Source organism: Balaenoptera acutorostrata, chromosome 17 (genome assembly GCF_949987535.1).
Source record: "Balaenoptera acutorostrata chromosome 17, mBalAcu1.1, whole genome shotgun sequence".
Classification (NCBI taxonomy): Eukaryota; Metazoa; Chordata; class Mammalia; order Artiodactyla; family Balaenopteridae; genus Balaenoptera; species Balaenoptera acutorostrata.
In genome coordinates this window covers 76,827,355-76,849,758 of record NC_080080.1, presented here as the reverse complement: position 1 = coordinate 76,849,758, position 22,404 = coordinate 76,827,355, and the positions used below count along the sequence as shown (strand labels likewise).

The 22,404-nt window shown below is 39.4% G+C and overlaps 1 protein-coding gene across 2 annotated transcripts in view; it reads left to right on the top strand.

Moving 5' to 3' along the window:
* Nucleotides 1-3,355: 3,355 nt before the first annotated feature.
* UBXN2B (UBX domain protein 2B) overlaps nt 3,356-22,404 on the top strand; it is a 31,143-nt gene continuing 12,094 nt past the window's right edge. The window contains exons 1-6 of one of the 2 annotated variants that reach the window (XM_057532208.1): nt 3,356-3,486; nt 9,045-9,148; nt 14,413-14,563; nt 15,798-15,833; nt 17,614-17,697; nt 19,154-19,263. In XM_057532208.1, the coding sequence (XP_057388191.1) occupies nt 3,400-3,486; nt 9,045-9,148; nt 14,413-14,563; nt 15,798-15,833; nt 17,614-17,697; nt 19,154-19,263 (572 nt within the window). In that variant the 5' untranslated portion in view covers nt 3,356-3,399. The remainder of the gene's footprint in view (nt 3,487-9,044; nt 9,149-14,412; nt 14,564-15,797; nt 15,834-17,613; nt 17,698-19,153; nt 19,264-22,404) is intronic. The other variant, XM_057532209.1, reaches the window with a different exon arrangement.

The following is a 22,404-nucleotide window of genomic DNA, read 5'->3' as shown; positions in this document are numbered from 1 at the left end:
ATGTATTTTCCCTCTAGTGCCCCACATAAATTTCAAATTCAAAATGTCGTAACACTCTCTTCCCTTGTGATTGGATGACGATACTTAGTGTTACGTTTGGAGTCCTTTCTCTTTGTGTGTGTTTATCTATTGCAGAGTGCTGGTTCCCATGAGGTTTATATACAGCAACCTATAAATATACAGGATTATTTCAAGTTGATGATCTCCTAAATGACCTCTTTTATTATATTTTGTATCTATACCATTTGATGGATGTTCGCTAAACCTACTGGGGTAAACATTTCATGATGTATGTAAGTCAAATCATTATGCTGTACCCCTTAAACTTATATAGTGCTGTATGTCAGTTATAGCTCAATAAAACTGGAAGGAAATAAAGCTAAACGAAACCACAGAATGTCCACAACAAACTCGTTTCTGTCTTTTCAAGTCTGCTTCTCCCTTTCAACTCAATAATTTATAGGAGGCACCATTTGCCAAATCACCTAACCAAAACCCTGAATGTCATTCTATATTCCTCCTTCTTTCATATATTCCCCATGTAAGACTTCAGCACCAATTGGCTCTGGTCCTAATATCTCTACCAATTATTGCTTCTCTCTTTACCCACTGTCGCTGATAAAACTTTATTCCTGGGAATTCCCTGGCGGTCCACTGGTTAGGACTTGGTGCTTTCACTGCCATGGGCCTAGGTTCAATCCCTGGCTGAGGAACTAAGGTTCCGCAAGCTGCACAGCAAAGGCGAAAAAAAAAAAAAACTTTAATCCTAATCACCCCACATTGTTGTAATAACCTTCTAATTTTGTAACTCTGATTCATCTTACACACTAATGCCTCTGTTACCTTTCTAAATCACAAATCACTTAATGGCTCCCAATTGCCTTAGACCAGTGGTTCTCAACCATGGCTGCACAACAGAATTACCTGGGGAGGGTTTTTTTCAACTAATTTTATAAATGTATGATTTACATATAATAAAGTATGCCCATTTTAAGTATATAGCTCAAAGTGTTTTTAACACATACATACACACACACACAAAGTGTGTAATTATCACCATCAATAACGATATACAACATTTTCATCACTTCAAAAAGTTCCCACATATCCTTTTTCAAATTCCCCAAGCTTATCCTTCCCCCAAAGAGTTGACTCTAAGCAACCGCTGTCAGTGAAGATAAGTTTTGCCTGCTCTAGAATCTCATATAAACTGAATCAGACAATATTTACTCTTTGACATCTGGCTTCTTTTACTCAAGATAATGTCTTTGAGATTCAGCCATGGTGTGTGAATCAGTAATTTCTTCCTTTTTACTGTTGAGTAGTATTCTGTGGTATGAATTTCTCAAAATGTTATCCATTCATTTGTTGATGGATATTTGGATTGTTTCCAGTTTGGGGCTATTATGAATAAAGCTTCTATGAACATTTGGGTACAAATATTTTTGTAAACATATGTTTTCATTCCTCTTGGGTCAGTATTTAGGAGTGTTATTGCTGGATCTTATTATAACTGAATATTTAACTTTAGAAGAAACTGTCTACTTTCCAAAGTAGCTGTACCATTCTCCATTCCCACCAGCATTGTAGGAGAGTTCCAGGCAGAAAGCCAGGACAAACATAGCTCATTTTGCTTGTTTCCCTTCTCTGGCATAGCACAGATCTGTACTGCCTGTAGTTCAATGTCTGAAAATAATCGTTTCACATATTTTGTCTAGTTTTTTCATTGTTGGGAGTGGAAGGGCAAATCCAGTACCAGGTACACTGTCATGGCCAGAAGCAAAGTCCACGTGGGGAGCAGCTTATAAAAACATGATGCTTGAGTGCAACCCCATACTAATTAAATCTGAGTTCCTGCAGTGAGAGGATGGGAGGGGAGTTCTAATGTGCATCAGCCTTGAGAATCACTGGCCTGGAGCGTAATATTCAATCTCTTCACTAAGGCAAGACCGTTCAGCATCTGTCCTAAGCCTACATCTCCAGTCTAGATCCGCACCCACACTCTCCAACCCCCAACCATCTTTTGTCATTTCTCCTAAGGTTCAGCCATGCAGTACTTTATCAGGATAAACATGGTATTTCAAATCCTTGTCATTCCCTGTGGTCCCTTTTGGTCCAAAGTTTACCAGGGGTACTTATCCTTCAAGATTCCGCCAAAATGCCTTTGGCTTTATGGGTTATAAAGAAGAGCCAGGGATTTCTAGGGCAGAATGTTGTACTCAAAAGAATATCTGGACAACCAACAAATGCGAGGCTTAGGATCTGGTACCGCAATTTACAACAGGGTGAGTTTAGTCGTTATTTGTCATCTGCTTTCCTCAGGTATAACACGGTAATAACCATACTTACCTGGCAGAGATTACACATACAATCGAACGCACCTGGCATGGCGCACATAGCAGGTGCCGACAGAATACTCCCCTTCACACCCCACATTCCACGCATAAGGTTTCCTGCAAAGCTCTACTGCAAATGGCACTTTATTATCTGTTTATACCTCTCTTTCGGGCTTCCCTGGTGGCGCAGTGGTTGAGAATCTGCCTGCTAATGCAGGGGACACAGGTTCGAGCCCTGGTCTGGGAAGATCCCACATGCCGCGGAGCAACTAGGCCCGTGAGCCACAACTACTGAGCCTGCGCGTCTGGAGCCTGTGCTCCGCAACGGGAGAGGCCGCGACAGTGAGAGGCCCGCGCACCGCGATGAAGAGTGGCCCCAGCTCGCCACAACTAGAGAAAGCCCTCGCACAGAAACGAAGACCCAACATAGCAATCAATCAATTAAAAAAAAAAAAAAAAAAAGACTCCTTATACCTCTCCCTCTCCCAATAGATTGTGAGTTTTATAATGACCAGGACTACTTCTTTTTACCTTTGCATCCGGGGGCATAAAAGTGCTTGGGATAAGACAGGAGTTTGAATAAATCTCAGATGAATTTAGAAGTCTCTAGTTCTGATCGCAAAGAAAGTTTACAGGGTTCTTCCTCCTCAACATCAATTCACGCTTTGGGGGCGACGTACCCCCCAGTCCTTGGCAGGGAAATGAGAGAATGTGACCGAGACTGGAAAAGGACGGTGGCACTTTTCATCAGATGAAACATCCAGAGGACGTTTTCACTGTGGGGTTAAAAGAACACGCAAGTCCGAGCTGCCCTCCGGGGCGGCGCCCAGCAGCCTCCGGGTTTACGCAGAGGCTTCTTGGCGGGGAAATTCTGAGCCAACTTCCTTTAAGGAGAGAAGCGGGACCGCACAGGTGGGCGGGCGCCGGAAGAAGGGCGCGCCGGGGCCGGGGGAGGCGGGGGCTTGCAGGGACCGCCCCGCCCCGCGGTTGCCAGGCAACCGGCCCCGGAAGTCGCGGGAGACGCTTCGGAGGCGGCGGCGGCGGTGCCGGGAGCGGGTGAAAGATGGCGGAGGGCGGCGGCGGCAGTGAGGCGGGAGAGGAGGGGCCGAGGGCGGCGGGGCCGCGGCCCCCGAGCGCGCGGGACTTGCAGGTGCGGCGAGCGGCGGGGCGGGGGCGCGGCGTCGGGGACGGCGCGGCCGGGGGCGTGTGGAACCGCCCTGGCCGCGGCCGAGCTTCCCTAGACCGGCCCGGGGACCGAACTGTGATTCCGGCGCCGCGGGTCCGCCCCAGGCGGCACGCCGGGCAGCGGCGTCGGTGGAAACAAGTGTCCGAGCCCGGCTGTCAGTGGTTCCCCTGTCTCGTTTCCCCTCCACCCCACTTGCAGTTTAAGAAGCAGCTGCTGATGTCGAATGGCGTTTGGGAGGTTAGGAGTCAGTTGAGTGCTTCGCCGGTTGATGCTCCGGTGTGACTCACTGCAGAAGAAAGCTCTGCGGTGGCCGTGGGGAAATCGAGTCACAGCGTGGGCTGGTTTGATCTTGTTTGTCTTGCATGCTGTTTGTGGCTCGATTACTTAACGTGTAAAAAGGGTTCCTTTTTATCAGATAACTTTTCCCTTTTAAAGGGGTGAACTAAAAAGTATTTTATCCTACGGCTTGTGCAGCCTAGTTGTAACAGCTTAGAGTCTAGAAAACATTGCACATAAGAAACAGAGAAATAAAACTTTGTAATGTTACAGGACATTGACATTAGTTAGCTAAATACCAGCGCATCAAATCTTGCTCCGTCAGATGCTTCACACTACTCATTTTAGAGGGGTTTTTTTTTTTTAAACTCTTTGTAACATCATTGATAAAATTCAAAAAGTAAACATCTGTAGGGAGCTATAATTAAAAATAAATGACACTCAATCCACAAGCCTTGATAGAAAAGTTCTATTACTTCATTGTTACACCTTAATTCTGTTTCTTTGAACAAACATATATTGACCACCTGCCATGTAACATACTGCTAAGCTCGGGAATGCAGAGATAAATAGGACCTCAAATCCACAGTTGGTGCTGGACACTGTTGAAGGGCATAGAAGTATAAAAGACATTTCTACCTATTTTTTGCAGAAATAAGATACACATATATTTAACAGAACATTTTGAGATGGAGTATGAATTAGTGCCAAAATAAGCAGTGCATAAAATGACAAATTTGGAGAATGGAGAGATGGGTGTCAGGTTAGGAGATGAACTCAATGTAGAAGAGTTCCAGTGTTCATAAGTCAGTTCAGTAGCAGTAAACAGAATCAAGGGGCAGGAAGGTCTCATCCACCTCGTATTTTCTGTTGAAGACCGGTATCACTACGAGGCAGCATGGACTGTCAGGGAAAAAATGGAGTTTCTGGTCAGAACAACTTCGGTTTGCATCTTGACCCTGACACTTAGTAGTTATGTGAATATCGGAAAAATGTCTTAACCTCTCTGATCCTCAGTGTCTTTATCTGTAAACTGGAGGTGATGGTGGTGTCAAGGATGAAATAAAGAAATGTCTATAAAGTGTCTGTTCAGTCCCATATTATCCTGGATCAGACTTGCCTGGTAAATATTTGGTTCTTTTTCCCTTAAAGGAGAAAAATACTATAACTTTCACTGGTTAGTCCATGTTAATGCTATTAAACTTAAAACTATGTGACTTAATATCCTTTCTCTAATTTAAATCTATTTCTTCTTTTTATGTGAAAAATGAGAACAGCTTGGTTAATGATCACCTGATACTTGACAAATTTATACTTCATCCACTGGATTAAGATATGATAAATTGTTGGAGATATTGTGGTAGATGTCGCCAATTGTGAGAATTCCTTCCTTTCCACCATCAATTAGAAAATAGGGTTTTTGAGGTTTGTTTTTTTTTCCATCCCCTGTCTACCTTCTGGTAGGTAGGTTCAAGTAGATAACTGATTTTTTATGAATGTGATTTGGAATATCAAATACACTAAGTATCCATAGTGTTTCCCTTAGAATTTAATAAGAATGTGAAGAATTTGCAAAGAAACCTGAAAACAACCAAGTGATGGCATATGAAGAAATAGAGTATGTATCAAAGATTTAAAAGAATTGGATAATGTTGTCTCCCCAGCTGGTTTCTTGGTTATTGATTATTTGGGGGATTATTTTATTGTTTAATCTAGCCATGCTTATTTTAAGAGTTACCCATTTGGTTCCATTTTCAGTAGATACTCCTTAACTTTCCTGACAACTCGCTCTAAGAGTCTTTCACAGTATAATTGGAAATAGCAAAAGTACCACTAAGTGCCTGTTTCTTAGCTGCCATGCAGTGTAGGGTTTGCCGGCATCTACATTAGGAGAGAGTTCCTCATTCACCGCAAGAGGAAAGATGGATCGTCGTCTCCCAAAAAGCCTCCCAGAAGCGTGAGCCTCTGACTCACAAATTCAGAAATCTCCCATGGATCTCACACTGAGAGTAGATCTTAGGTCCTTTCCTCCTCCAAAATTGGGAACATTCAGTGGGAAAGTTTGGGATAGGATTGTTAGTGACAGTACTCACCCCCAAAACCTCAGTGTTCATTAGCGTTTGTGAACATTTTCAGAGCCCTTTGTCTCTTCTCATGCCCCTCAGTCCATCCACACAACGGGGGTAACAGTTAAGGTATTTGATCCTATGCTTCTGTCCCAGGTTTCCTCCAGAATGATACCAAAAGAAAAAGATTTCTGTTTTTATTTCTTTGTTTCCATATAGGTTGGAGTTGAGGAGAATTGGGGCTAATAACTTCAGTACTTCCTAGGGTTCCGAGGGGGCTTTGGATGGGGCAAAGAGGGGAGTTCTGTCAGTAAGAAAAGTGTACAGATGTCTGGCACTGTGTTGCACTTGTCACAGGTACCCTCGTCCTATTGATGTCAGTGTCCCGTATCGTTGGTTCTCAGTTTTAACATACATCAGTCACCTGGAAGACTTGTTTAAGCACGGACACCGGACCCCAGCCCTGAGTTTCTGAATCACTTGGTCTAGGTTGGGGTTTGAGCATCTGCCGTTTTCAAGGGTCCCCAGGTGGTGCTGACGTTGCTATTCTAGATTGAAACATCTGTGTTATCCCTCCTGGCAGTTGTCCCTCTAAGACTGGGAATTCCACTACTTTTCATCTTTTGCTATGTATTTGATGTTCTCACCCACAATTTCAGGTTCTTTTCTCACATTCTTCACATTTCAAATTCTAGAGGAAAGATTATCAGGGCTTACATACTTTATTCTCTCTGTGTAATTGAAATATCTTCATAATCTAGTTGTTTAGCTCATGGAAGTCTGTCCTGATAATTCACCGTGCATCTTTACTTCACAATGCACACATTTTTATCTCTTTATTTGACGGAGATTTTGTCGTTGTTTTCTACTGGTTTTAACCAGGGCATCAGTTAATGTCCTCTTCTGATGTGGTGTCATTTGCTACGTCAAATAATATACATTAACTTTGTTTAAAATATTTGCTTATGAACTTATGCCATATGATGCTTCAGGTACATCATGGATCCTGGCATTAATTCCCTCTAAATATCATTCATTTTCCTCTAAGTTAATGATGTACTGGTGATAACTTGGACCTTTCAGCTAGGTGGACCCCCTGCTGTAGTGTAATTTTCTCCATATTCCTATATTGTTAATATATATTCCACATTCCATGGAGTCAAAAGACATTGTTTGCATTATTCATTTATTTTATAGAAGAAGATTATTTGATTGACAGGGTTTATTCAAACCTTCTTAAAGCAAAAAACAAAGTACAAAACTATAGCAAACATAATCTCAGTTTTTAAATCTATAACATTATCTATCTGTGTCTCTTTATGATTCATGTTGAGTTGTAGTCTACGTAATTCAACAAGAATTTGTTGGGTGCTTATCATGTGCTATGTTAGAAACAATTTGGGAAACCTAAATTATAGTAGGGGGGATGAAATAGTAAGAAAAGTACACAAGTGATGACAATGTAATGTTTAATATAAATGTGCTATAAGGATTTGGAAAAGAAATACCACTTTAGTTAAGAAAATTAGAAAAGGCTTCGTGAAGGATGCCTGAAATGGGCCTTTGACATACAGAAAACATTTTCATTGATGGGAATAGGAATAGCATAAAAGTAATTCATGGAGCAATATTATCAGCTCATGAGGAAATCCATAAAGGAATACGGTTTTGAAGAAATTTCAGGGAGGTAAAAATTTCTGAAAACTTTGGGCCCAAGTAGTCAGAGTGTCTGTCTGTCTCTGTCTCTGTCTCTCTCGTTTGTTTTGTGGTGGGTTTTTTGTTTCGTTTTGTTTTCTCCTTTTGGAGAGGATAAGTAGGAAAAGACCGTAGAAGATATATAGATAACACTGCAGGAAGAAAAGAAACCTTGGGGGAAATGAAACACTGACACAATCATTGCTGAGCATTTCTTAATAATATCTTCTGGTAGTGGAGCACTTGCCTTGTGCTTCACATACATTATGTAATACCTCTAAGGGATTTTTTTAATAGGCATTAAAAGATGAGGGAACTAAGGCTCAGAGAAGTTAAATAATTTGCCCAAGCTCACACAGTAGGAGCCTAAGTTAGGATTTTAATAAGTCTTTTAGGCTACACAGCACTTTTATAATTAGGATTTCCTGCAAAATTTCCATGTTAAAAATATGAAAGTTGACATATGTGTACGGGGTGGAAGTAAAAAATTAGGTGGGAAAAATAAAGACTTTCATTTTTGTTTTCTTGTGTGCGTATTTTAAAGGTTGATTAATGGAATCTTCAGAGAATTAACTTTGCCCCAGTTCCCTGTTTTTTTTTTCCTACTGAGGAAAGAATCCCTGGAGATAGTTTTCATATTTCTCATGTTTCTAGAAGGGGCACTTCATCTGGGTTTTGGGGGGATTTGGGGATTTTTTTTGTCTTTTTTTTTTTTAATTTTCCAAAGATTATGGTCATGCCAATTATAATTAAATAGCCACAAGGGGCATAAAGGAAAGTTTTTGAGTTGTCCAAGGAAGTCAGAAGTGGGAACAAAATTACTTACATGATAATGAAATATTTTGATAACTTCTTAAAATTCCAGTTTCAAAAACCATGCTTTATTTCATTTTGAAGATGTCCAGCCATATATCTATAAAGCATAATTTGGTAATATTGCTTTCTAAAAGTTTTATAAACTGTATATATCATTCATTGAAAAGAAGCTCCTTTTCCTAAACTTGATGAAATTTATATGTCTGGTAAACTTTTAAGTAGAATGATTTTGGAATTGTTTTATGTACTCAGATTTTGAAAACTTGAACAGCTAAGTGAAATATTTTTATGGGATCTGATGAGAGCAAACTGACATTAGCGTGAAACATCTTCAAGTATTTTTAAAAGAATTGTAGGTCCAACTTTGAAAATGATCTGTTACCAAATAGTCTTTGAAACTGTTGAATAGTTCATTGAAAGTAATTAAACAATTATGGTAACTTTAATTTATTCTACTATATGTGGCATTTTGGTTCGTTTTATAAATGAGAGATGCAGTGGTTTTATTTTGGAAGAGAGTCATCTTCTGAAGCAGCAGCCTTCATTTTTCATTAGACATCTTTACTACTCAATTACAAGTTAATTTTCTACTCATAACTTGTCATTGTGTAGAAGGGTTTATTTCTAGTGTTTTTATACTATATTTATAACAAATCTGTTATTCTGTAGTTGGCCTTGGCAGAATTATATGAAGATGAAGTGAAATGCAAAGCTTCCAAATCTGATAGACCTCATGCTACAGCCTTTAAAAGCCCACGAACACCACCTCAAAGGTAAGTTTTGTTTTGTTTTTTAAACTTGTATCCCTTTTTAGTTCACTAATCCCACATTATTTTAAATGGCCCTGGGAATTTATTTTTAACTATAACTTCTTAAAATAAATGTTCTTTAGATACTATTTCTGAAACTTTAATAGTCAGAAAGCCAGAAGAAACTTATGGGAAAATTATATTAAATACTTAATATTTTGATAGACATCACATAGCATAGTATACTGAATAGTATTTTTCTTGGGCACCGTGGTTCTTTTTTGAGTCATTGGACTCATTGAGGATCTGATGAAAGCTATACCCCCTCTCCCCCAGAACAAGACTTGTGTACAATTCTGTCAGTCGTTTTTAAGGGTTTTTGTGTTTCTTAAAGCCCATCCGTGGAGCCCCTCTGTGTCTTCTGTCCTTCACTTAAGAATCTATAACTTCAGGAATCTGTCTTTCCTTCTGTTGGGTGACGACCCATCTAATAGTGATCTTCTAGATAGTATTTGCTATTGTTAAAATCCCTGAACTATAAAAACCACCAACAGTGAAGTTTTAAGAGATGAGAACCAGGTATATTTTATTGTCATGAGTTTTCTTGTTTCCAGGAACGTTTTCCTTAATGTCCTTTTGGTATTGCAAATCTCATTACTGGGGAGAAACGTGAATTTTCCCATTATATCTCATTTTCAGAAAGTCTGTTCTTTTACCAAAAGTTGAAAAATTCACTGGCAGTTATTCTTTCTTTTTTGTTTGTCACTAGTCTGCCTTCTTTCTTTCTGTAGGGGAGGTAAAATGACATCCCTTTCTGAACCTGAATGGAAAGAAAGAATAATATTTATAATTTTCACCCCAACTTTTTATTTTACAAATTTTAAAATCCATAGATAATCAAAGATAAGGACAATGAACATATGCTGCGTCTGGTCCGGTATTCACCAGTTGTTAGCATGTTCTGTACAGCAGTACATTGGTGCACACGCTGTCTTTTACTCAACCACCTGGAAGTAAACTGCAGCCATCATAGCACTTCATCCCTAGCGGCTTCAGCCTGCACCCCCTAGGAAGAAGCCCACACTCCTTTATAACCTTGATGACACATCACACCTTAGAAGATGAACACTAATTGCATAAATCATTTAATCCGTAGTCTATAGTCAGATACCCTTAGAGCCTTTCGGGTTCAGGATCCAGCCAAGGACCTTGCATTCCACTCATGATGCCTGTTTGGTATCTGAATCCAGAGCATTTTTCCCAACCTTTCTGTTGTCTGCTTTTAGCTCATCTATATAATCTAAAGCTTATTACATTGACTTTGAAGAGCCGGGGCCAGATGTCTTTTAAAATGTCCCACATTCAAGGTCATTGTTTCCTCACGATGAGATTCTTGTTAAACGTATTTGTTAAGAACACTAGTTAGTGATGTTTTCTGCTATGTATTATATCACATCAGGAGCCATATGGTTTCAGGTTTTCCCACTATTGGGGCTATGTTCACTTGGTTAAGGTGCTGACCACCACACTACTCCATCGGAAGGTACAGTTTTTCCTTTATAATCTGCAGGTTGGTATCTTGGCACTGTTTGAATAGCCTTCCCTTTCATTTAATTCTTATTTAATATGTATGTTTGTGTATGTGTGTATGCCTATACACACATACATAGACATATATATATAATATATATATAAAATATTATATATTTTAACTGCTTCCTTAATCTATACAGTCTCTGAAATTTTGAAAACGCTCAAAATAATAATGTACCAAAGTTTTACTCATTAACTATTTGGCCACTGTTCCCCAGTTTGAACAGATTTTGAATGACTTAATTTGTTGGTATAACAAATCAAAATATTTGACTTCTTAAAACAAGATTAGTGTATTAATATTTTCCTTGCTATTCGAATATAATCCTTAAGATATTTCAATGAGTGGTTTTTTCTCTTTTATGCTATCTGAAACAGTGTTGCCGTTAACAGTTATAATTTGATAATGCAATTTTTAAGGACTTTGTGCCTCAGATTCGATTTCTAGAATTATTTACATATCCAAAAAGAGGAGCTGCCTTAAATATATTGGTTGATGCTTTTACTATGTTTAATCTGCTTAAAATACAATGTGAAGCAAATTATTGGCAATGTTTTCTTCTTGCGAAGTGTGATATTTTCGAATACTAAGTATGCAGTTCTCTTGACTTCATATTCAGCATTGACATCTGCCGGGTTTCATTGCATGTCTACCGCTTTGTCTGGTACAGAAAACAGTCTTAATTAAAGGTCCACCTTCTTGGACAACATTAGATATCAAAACATTCATCTGTTCATTGTCATTTTAAGCCAGTATGTTTTCACTGTGTACATAACGTGAAACTTAAGCACTCTAGACGTCGTGTGATCTATTTTTAATTTACAAGAGGGGGGGCAGAACCTACAGAAAAACTCACAGAAGTTAGCCTGACAACTGCTTTTACATATTCATCCACAAAAGCTTCTCTGTCACAAATAGAACTTTAAAAATGTGAGTCTCCTTGTTCAAAAATGTAAGAACTTAAAAAACATGTCCCCTACAAGTCATGAGACACTAGTATGGTTTTGAGAATTCAATAAGTGTATAAGATGTCTAGCACAGTGTTGGTACCTAGCTGGGCCTTAAAAGATTATTAGGATGTGGATGAGCACAGAAGACAAGGAACGAAATAGGCCCAGAAGAAAAAATAATAAAGATGCCGAGAGCGAGCCAGAAAGGAGCAGCAGAGCTTGAGTAGACTCGTGGCAGGTGAGGCTGGGCGGGCGGGGCGCTGCCGTGTGCGCTTTGTGGACGGGGGCCCTCAGCGTTCACCCAGAGCCCCTGTCCGGGAAGGGCCGCGAGCTTGGTTTGGCGCTTTGTATGACTGTCTTGAAATTCTCAGAACACCCTGAGCAAGGAGACTCCTACTTCATTTTGCCGCCGGCCCACACGTTGTGCATCCAGCCCTGACGCAGCCACATGTTATGCATCCAGACCTGATGCAGCCTTGGCCTTGCCGGCCGGGGAGGGCTGCTCTTGTGCGCAAGGCAGGGGGAAGCCAGTGTAGGTTTTTCACTGTAGCTTTTACCGTAAAAACTATAGTAGAGCCATAAAGCTTTGATTCTAGACAGAGACACTCCTCAGTTTTCTATCTTTTTTTCCTCTCTGTTCTGATAAGGTTTTGCCCGTGGACAAGTTTTTTTAATTCCCTAAGCTTCAGTTTTCTAATTTGGAAAGTGGGGATAATGCCATTGTTATGAGGATTAAATGAGCAGTTGATAAATGTTAGTTATTATTATTATACTTTTGGGAAAGTAGGTCTGGCAGTACCATATAAGGTAAATAGTAATGGGAAGAACAAGATAAGGAGACAAATCAAGAAGAAGACAGCTGCAGTAATCCAAAGAATGTGGTCATAAAATTTGAGGTTAGGATGGTGTCAGTGGAATGGAGCAGAAAGGGGTGAAATTGGTGTGGGATACTTTCAAAGAATTTATTGTAGAAACGTGATGACGTGGAATATAGAGAGTGAGTGAACGGGAAAGAGGGAAGACTGAAAGCTTCTTAATCTGGTATCCAGGGAAAATGTGATCGTTAATGGGAAGAGATGAACTGGATTCAAGTAGGTGCTTTTCAGTTCAGCACCGGGCCGTTAAGTAAGAAGGTCTAAAGACATGTATTTGAGAGTCCTCTGTATAGAGGAGGTTGCTATCTATGGGAGTGGACAAACGTTGATGATCAGATGAATTTAAATAGAGAAGGAGAGTCAAGTATGTAGGTATACTTATAAAAGAGGAGAAGGATGGGTTGTGGAAAACAATAAAACTTCTAGAAGAAAATAGACCCTGAGGTAGGCAAAGATTTCTTATACCGGTAATAAAAAATCAGTGACCGTAAAGAAGTTAGTAAATCTTTTCCTAAGTCAGATTTTTCCTGTTAGGTCTTTCTCACCAAGGCTGGGAAAAAGGAACTCTATCGTTGTACTTTGCCAGATTAGGGACAAGAGACAGGAGGGAAGGGGCTACAACAGGAGTAGCTGCAGCAGGAAGCTTTGCTTCCCCTTCCCCGCTTCCCCTCCCTCCCTTCCCTTCCCTTCCTTTCCTTTCTCAGTGCTGCCATTTAAGGCATCTGCTGTCGAGCGCCTTCTAACACTGACCCCTGTCGTACGAGCCCGCCGTGGCAGCGTTCGGCCTTGCTTGTCTGTACCGGGCCCTCTGAGCATCAGCTGGGCAAGAAGGCTTCCGTAGGCCCCTGCTCTGGGTGACTTAGTCCTCAGTGTACTTGACCAGAGCACTAGCAGCTTGGAGCCGACCCCACCCCCCGCTCAGTAGCTGTGAGCTGGCCTTGTTAGTGGCGTTCTGCTGGTGTCCACTGTTCTCCGTGTAGATCTTTCTTCCACTTGCAGTGACTTGAGAGCTGGACTGCCCTTCCCTTTGCTGCTTAGTTCTGCATGTACTAATTTCGGGAAAGTCCCGACGGTGACTTCTATTCCTAGACTCCAGTGCTGATATAATTTTCCCGCTTTGTTTTGTGAGTCAGTTCAGTGCAAATTGGGAACTGAATTGGAGGGTATGGGTAGTCAAGGATATGAGCTTTGATTGTCACCTTATTCTGGAAGTCTCCATGTTGATATTTCATTGGTTATATTTTCCGATATTCTTGATTGTAAAAAATCTTGAAAGATAAAATAGGGTACTAATTTATGCGAAGGAAATGTTTATATTCCCTAGGACCATTATGAAATAGAAAAGAAAGGAGAAATTATTCACTACATAGTTAACACTGAGAAAATTGTTTGTGGTCTAAGTTATTTACCTTTAACACAGGGAGGTTATAATTTTTCAATCAGAACTCTCTGAAAAGTAAACTCTCAGATGTGTAGCCCTGTGGTCTAGATGTAGATATTTACAGCATCTAAATATAGAAGTCTCTTCACTGACCAGGTCCTACTGAATGTGGATTCCTCGGGGGAAGAGGCTTAGCTTCTGGTTGTCAGCTGTCAAAGAGATTCGTGTGATAGATAAGCAGTTACAGAGGGTAAGTGAGGAAGAAACTAGTTAGTTCTCAGGCGGGATGCTGAACTTGCTACCAGAATCTCTGCAAACTACTGATACTACTTAATTCCTTAATCCCGTTTTTTAAAATTAAATATTTCCACAAAGGCCTTAGAAATGGCTCTTTAAATAAAAGTCATTTCCTAAGACTGTGTAGCTTTTTGCCTTAAAGCAGTTTATGTTTGTATTCTGTTTTTATTCATGAACTGTAATGTTTAAAGGTTCTATTCAAGTGAACATGAATGCAGTGGATTACATATAGTTCGACCTTCAACTGGGAAAATTGTGAATGAACTTTTCAAAGAGGCAAGGGAACATGGGGCTGTCCCTCTGAATGAAGCCACAAGAGCTTCGGGTGATGATAAATCTAAGGTAAGGGCTGAATTTTTAAAACTAAATATGCTATTGGGACTTCCCTGGTGGTCCAGTGGTTGACTCCAAGCGTCCACTGCAGGGGGCGTGGTCAGGGAACTAAGTTCCCACATGCCACCCAGCGTTGCCAAGCAATAAAATAAATAAATAGTAAAAGATAAAAGCAATGTAACATTAAAGTTTAAAAAAAAAACTAAATTTGCTGTTTATATATTTGAGCTCCTAAAGATTTTTATATTAGTTGCAAACATTGTTTTCCTAACTGTATATTTGTTTCAAATATTTGCTTTATTTTTATAAGTCTATGTAATCTTTCTACAAATGGTCGAAAGTTGAGGCAGTTTCTTAACATTTCTGTGAAACTTCTCTGTTTACCTTTTTATCTTGAAATAATTATAGAGTCACAGATAATTTGCCAAAGAATGCAGAGAGGTCTTACGCACCTTTCACCCAGTTTCCCCCAGCGGTTGTTACATAATTATAGTTCAGTGGCAAAGGAGGAATTTGACCTTGGTGCAGGGTTTGTGTGTAGGTCTGTGCCATTTTATCACAGGTGCAGATTTGCGTGGTGACCTCCTCCATCTGGATGCTGTCCGTCATCACGACAGTCTCCTCTTGGTGGCCCCCTTTAGAGTCACTGCCACCGCCCCCGCCCTCAGTAGACCTCTGGCCACCACTAATCTGTTCTCCATCTCTGTAATTTTGTAATATCGAGAATGTTATACAAATGGAATCGTACAGTATGTGACCTTTTAGGAGTAGCTTTTTTTCACTCTGCTTAAGCCCTTGAGATCCATCAGTTATTGAGTGTATCAGTAGATCCTTCTTCTTTATTCCTGAGTAGCGCTCATGGTGTGGATGTACCACCGTTTGTTAACTCTTCACTTATTGAGGGAGATTTTAGGTGTTTCTAGTTTTGGGCCATTAGAAATATAGCTACTGGGACTTCCCTGGTGGCGCGGTGGTTAGGACTCCATGCTCCCAATGCAGGGGGCCCGGGTTCAGTCCCTGGCTAGGAACTAGATCCCACATGCATGCCGCAACTAAGAGATCGCATGCTTCAACTAAGGAGCTGGCGAGCCGCAACTAAGGAGCCCACCTGCCACAACTAAGACCCAGCACAACTAACTAAATGAATAGAAAGAGAGAGAGAGAGAAGGAAGGAAGAAAGGAAGACATATAGCTACTGTGAGCAGTTGTGTTTTTGTATGTAAATTAGTTTTTATTTCTTTAGGATAAATGCCCAGGAGTGCAGCTGCCTGGTCGAAGGGTATGTATATGTTTAGGTTTTTAAGAAACTGCCAAACCGTTTTCCACCGTGTGTGAGGGATCTGGTTTCTCTGCATCCTTGCCAGCATTTGGTAATATCACTGTTTATAATTTTAGCCGTTTTGATAGGTGTGTAGTGATAACTCACTGTGGTTTAGATTTGTGTTTTCTTAATGGCTAATCAATCATGTTCAGTTGCATTTTCCTAATGGCTAGTGATAGTGAACATCTTTTCATGTGCTTATTTGCCATTATCTTTATTATCCTCTTCAGTAAACTGACTTTTGCCCATTTTCTAATTGGATTGTTTGTTTTGTTACTGTTGACTTTTGAGAGTTCTGTATATATTTTAATAGGTATGAGTCCTTGGTCAGATATATGGTCTGCGGATAGTTTCTCCTGGAGTGTAGCTTGTCTTTTCATCCTCTTACCAGGATTTGTCACGGGGCAAAAGTTTTCATTTTGATAAAGTCCAGTTTATCCTTTTTTTTTCCTTTTATGTATTTGATATCTTGTCTAAGAACTCTTCATCTAACTGTAGGTCCCGAAGATTTTCTTTCATGTTATCTAGAACATTTTTTATCGTTTTTCTTTTTACGTTTAAACTTATGATTCATTTTGAGTTAATTTTCTATAAGGTTTACATCGAGGTTCATTATTCTCCTTGTGGAGGTCCAAGTGCTTCACCGTTGTGTGTTGAAAGGCTCTCCTTTCTCCGCTAAGTTCTTTTTGTGCCTTAAATTCCTATAAAACTTTTATACAGCTTTTATAACTATGTCAGCTGGCAGAGTACTGGTATATCAAAGAAGACTTCAAGTATCTTTTTGTGTATAATTGTCATATATTCTTATAATTAGCATTTCCCAACCTGAGTTCCCTCATCAGAATCATTTGGGAGGTTTTCTAAACCAGCACGTGGCCTCAGGGATTATGGCTCAGTAGGTGTCCAGTGTGCCTAGGGGGCCTGTCTGGTAATTGTGAGAGTCTTCCGCTGCTCAGAACCGCTTTTGTTAAACGAAACTTAACTTTTAGTTTTCATTTCGTTCTTTACCCACAGTGTGAAATTCTCTTTCAGTTAAGTCTCAGGTAATTTTGGTTCTTGCAAGTTCTCCAATTCTGTAAGAAAAATATAGGATTGATACAATTTAGTCTATAGAAAGGAAAGCAATGTGATGATTAATAGCTCATTTATGATACGAATGGTGATTAAAAGAAACAGCAGTTTTACCTCATAAGCTATCTTACCTGAAAAGTAGAAGAGCTTGTAATTAGTATAACAAAACAAAAAGTACAGTCTAGTTGATTTGTTACAGTTGAATCAAAGCAGCTTGTAAGTATGGAGCTTTTCTTCAGGGTAATTTATACTCATTTATAAAATTCTTCCTTTCTCTATGAAACTCTTATTTACTTTGTGAAATATTCAAGAACTATAATTATTATAAGACTTGTCATAAAATATTAAAGGTGGGTTTTTAAAGTCTGTTTCTACTTGAAAATATTATTTCAGTGTATAAATGCATTTCTTAGTTTAAGGTTGGCCTAAGTTATTTCAGCTTCTGAGTCACTAATGTTTTTGTGGGAAGAAACATAATTTCTTACTAGAGTATACCTCTCTGTAATATAAGACCTTTATTTTAATATAAAAATTTCCTGGAAAATATAAACCAGTTTGGCTAATTATAATTGATATAGTTTTAAAATATATTATCACACATTATCATACCATTTTGCTTGATAAGCCTCAGTGAATTTTTAGCTCATTTGCTGTGTGTGTGTTTTAGTCTTTTACAGGTGGAGGGTACAGATTGGGTAATTCCTTTTGTAAGCGGTCTGAATACATCTATGGAGAAACTCAGTTGCAAGATGTACGTACAGAAAGAAAATGAAAAGTTGTAGATTTTTGCCTCTAGTTACTACCGTCTGTTATAAAATTAAAAATTGATAATATAATCTCTTTTTGTTCTGTTATTTTTTGAAGCATGGATTAAAAGGACTTACAATTATATGTAAGTTTTCATACTTAAATTTTGTATTTTATATCTCAGTTGTGCCTCGCACTTAGAGATACGTAACTATTTGTTGAAAGAACGTATGACTCACTGTCAAAATGAGCTTACATATATGTTATAATAATTATTATAAATGACATACCATCATGATGTAGAATTAGCTGAGTTATAAACATAGAAATGCCTAAAGTCATTCTTTGTTTTCACCTTTTGAAATTTTGGAGTTATGTTTCATTTTAAACATGTATAGTTTAGCCTTAGAGGGTCTCTGGAGGTTCTGTCTGGCCCCCTGGCATAAATAGTTTAGCTCTGCGGCAGAGAAGAAGACGGGTAGAGCAGCAATCCACTACTGGGCATATACCCTGAGAAAACCATAATTCAAAAAGAGTCATGTACCACAATGTTCATTGCAGCTCTATTTACAATAGCCAGGACATGGAAGCAACCTAAGTGTCCATCAACAGATGAATGGATAAAGAAGATGTGGCACATATATACAATGGAATATTACTCAGCCATAAAAGAAACAAATTGAATTATTTGTAGTGAGGTGGATGGACCTAGAGTCTGTCATACAGAGTGAAGTAAGACAGAAAGAGAAAAACAAATACCATATGCTAACACATATATATGGAATCTAAAGGAAAAAAATGGTTCTGAAGAACCTAGGGGCAGGACAGGAATAAAGACGCAGACGTAGAGAATGGACTTGAGGACACGGGGAGGGGGAAGGGTAAGCTGGGACGAAGTGAGAGAGTGACATGGACATAGATACACTACCAAATGTCAAATAGATAGCTAGTGGGAAGCAGCCGCATAGCACAGGGAGGTCAGCTCGGTGCTTTGTGACCACCTAGAGGGGTGGGATAGGGAGGGCGGGAGGGAGACACAAGAGGGAGGGGATACGGGGATATATGTATACGTATAACTGATTCACTTTGTTATACAGCAGAAACTAACACCATTGTAAAGCAATTATACCAAATAAACATGTTAAAAACAAAAGAAGACATGTAGAGATGATGGGGAAGGGTGGGTGTGGAGGGGCAGCTGGATGATCCCAGGACTTTGGTCTTCTCAGTGAACCGGAAATAATTGGACTTCAAGGCCAGGGTCCAGCGATGGGACCGTTGCTATTTCAGCCATTGTCAGTTCATCAAGCTAAGTATAGATCTCACACGTGGCTTCGTTTATATCTTTATTTCAGCTGAATAAAGAATAGTACAAATAAAGTAAATCATAAATATCACATTTGAAAATTAAAATTGTTTAATGCAGACACGTTTTTGTATTTTTTTCCTACGCCCAAAAGGTTCAGATTTTGCTTAAACTGTGGAGCAATGGTTTCAGCTTAGACGATGGAGAATTGAGACCTTACAGTGACCCAACAAATGCTCAGTTTCTGGAGTCTGTTAAGAGAGGGTAAGATGTGTTACTTGGATTCTATTTGTTACTGAGGGTGGAACTTCTTTTTCTTGTAAACAGAACGCCGTTCAGTAGTGCTCTACTGGTTTTTAAGAGTGAGATACTGGAATATATTCTGTAAGTGGTTGCTGGGGGGAAGGGTATTTTTAAGTATATAAAGGACATGTTGCTATCTGTAAGTTAAGTGGTTCTTAACTTGGTGGGGGGGAGCAGTGGTCATTGGTCACTTTCAAAATCCAATGAAGCTGTGGTCCCAATTCTGAGCAGAGGTATCATAATGTAATAAATCAGTGAATTGATTAGCAGGTAGCTGCTCATCCACTAAGCCACTGTCCTGCTTACTGTTGACAGGGTGACTCATTGCATGTATGCCTGAATTTCAGCAACTTACATTAGAAAGCTTTTAAAGTGGCATTACTGCTGGCAGAAGATTTCAGAAGGTTAGTTTGAAGTTACACTTTGTGAAAGTAAACCAGATTTACAGTGCTCCGACCCATCTAAAGAACATCATAACTCACCAGGCCTTCTGGCTAAAGCATGAGGAATCAAGTGATTTTGCTACGATTATGTAAAGCTTTTCTGCATTGTGCTTTCACTAGCTGACAGTGTGATCATCCCTAAGTAGAAATACAACTGAAGAAAAGCATCAGGCTGGTCATGAACTGGGAGGTGTAAGTAGCAGTGAAGGGGCTGGAGCAGGAGGTTACACTCCATCCAGGAATCGAAGGTGGGGCTTTTCCAAGTGATGAAATCTGTCCAAGGAGAGTGGCTGAAGTGGAGTGGAGATGGGAACTCATCGGAGTTGAGGTGGTCAAGGAGCTCTAAAGGAAAGGCATTTTAGAACTAATTAGCATGGATTTTGTATTTGAATTCTATGAAGGTAATGTCAGAATACCAAAGAAAAGCAAGAAGTGCTGTAAGCGGGAGGGAGGTCATGCAGAAAGGTGGGAAGCTGACCCGGGAGGCAGTGTATGCTGGTGGTAAACAGAAGGGTAAGAGTTGAAGTCAGTGCTGTGGACTTGGAAACCTGCAGAGTCACTGGGCAGAGCTTGGGAGCCACTGGGTGGGGGAAGTGCTCATCTGCTGAGTAAAGGTCAACATGACTGCTGAAATGACGCTTGCTTCCAGATGGAAGAAGAAAAGAACATGATGATGAATGTGCTATAACATAGATCAAAACTAATTTATTATTAAATGAAAATACTCGACGGACGTTGTAGGCTAGTGGTCAGTCATGGTATACTAAGAGAATTTTTTCATTTGAGCTACACCATATCCTCAAGTACAGATTATGATCAAGAACAATTTTAGAAAAGACTCCTTGAAAAAAATGATTGTCAGATAGTGGTTATCAGCTGCATCATCATTGTCCCTTTTTTGTAACAGGTATTTTGTAACACTGTCTTCACCATCCTCAAAGAAGAATTTATAGATAACATCATCGATCTATGCATATTATTTCTAAAAACGTTCATATAAAATTTATCTTAAATATCGTGAAGAAGTAAAGGAAGGTAATTTATCATAAAACTAAACATATTTCAACGTCTAATGCCTAGGTATGATTACACCAGAAGACATAACAGAGTAGACAGATAGACTGACCTAGACCGCACCTGTGTGCAGTCTAGCACTTTTCATGTAGATGCGACACACAAAAAACAGAATAATGAGGTGTGTGACTTTGGCAACGTAATTACTATAAGTGGCATTGCAGTCAGGCACTTGGTACAGTTCCAAACAAAACAAAGTGCAGTGTTCCTTCTGTTTATATGGCAGATGAGTTCCTGAAAAGTTCAAAGCATATTTGTACAATACCAAAAAAAAAAAAAAAATTTTTTTTTTGCTTATATGTAAGATAGAGCCTAAGCCTTAGGTTTTAGGCTCAGGCGTTATAAACAGCCTTGTCATCCATGTGACCCCCTGGTGGGACCCTCAGTGGTTCTGTGGAACCCCCGACAAGTCTTCATTGTGTAAGTTGAGACCCCGAGACAGAGCATCTCCTGCCCCGATCCTGACCCTAAAGTAGGGCAGCATGCATGAATCACACGACAATCAAAATCATCCGTCAAATTTCCAAACTTCCTCCAGGGTGTTTAGAAATAAATATCCACATTAACTGTTATGTCCTCATCGGGATTTTCTAATGCCGACTTAGGTGTAAATTGCTGCCCTACAATCTGGCCTTCTGTCAGAAGCACTCCAGCCTCCCTGTGACAACAAAATTCCTATGTTGGGAATTACTAAGGAATAATGTGATGCACCTTTAAGAAAGAAATATCTACGAGAACTAGTCAATCATCCCAGAAATTTTTAAATTATAAATTAAGCAAAAATTGCTCTTTTCAAGTTCACAACTTAACTATCACAATCTCAACAGTGTAGACTCATTTTTCAAAAAGTTTACTAAAACTTTTTCCTTTTTTTAAATTTTTATTTTATTTTCATACAATTTTTAAAGGTTACCTTCCATTCAGTTACTCCAAAATATTGCCTATGTTCCCTGTGTTGTACAATACATCCTTGTAGCCCGTCTTACATCTAATAGTTTGTACCTCCCACTCCCCTAGCTCAATATTCCCCCCCACCCCACTGGTAGCTACTAGTTTGTTCTCTATATCTGTGAGTCTGCTTCTTTTTTTGTTGTTATATTCACTAGATTGTTGTATTTTTTTAGATTACACATGTAAGTGATATCATACAGTATTTGTCTTTCTCTGACTTACTTCATTTAGCATAATGCCCTCTAAGTCCATGCGTATTGCTGCAAATGGCAAAATTTTATTCTTTTTTATGGCTGAGTAGTATTCCATTGTATATATATACCACATCTTCTTTATCCATTCATTTGTTGATGGACACTGAGGTTGCTTCCATATCTCGGCAATTGTAAATAATGCTGCTGTGAACCTTGGGGTGGATGCATCTTTTGGAATTAGTGCTTTTTTGTTTTTTTGGATACATACTCAAGAGTGGAATTGCTGGGTCATTTGGTAGCTCTATTTTTAGTTTTTTGAGAAACCTCCATACTGTTTTCCACAGTGGCTGCACCAATTTACATTCCCACCAACAGTGTACAGGGGTTCTCTTTTCTTCACATCCTCGCCAACGTTTGTTATTTGTGTTCTTTTTGATTAA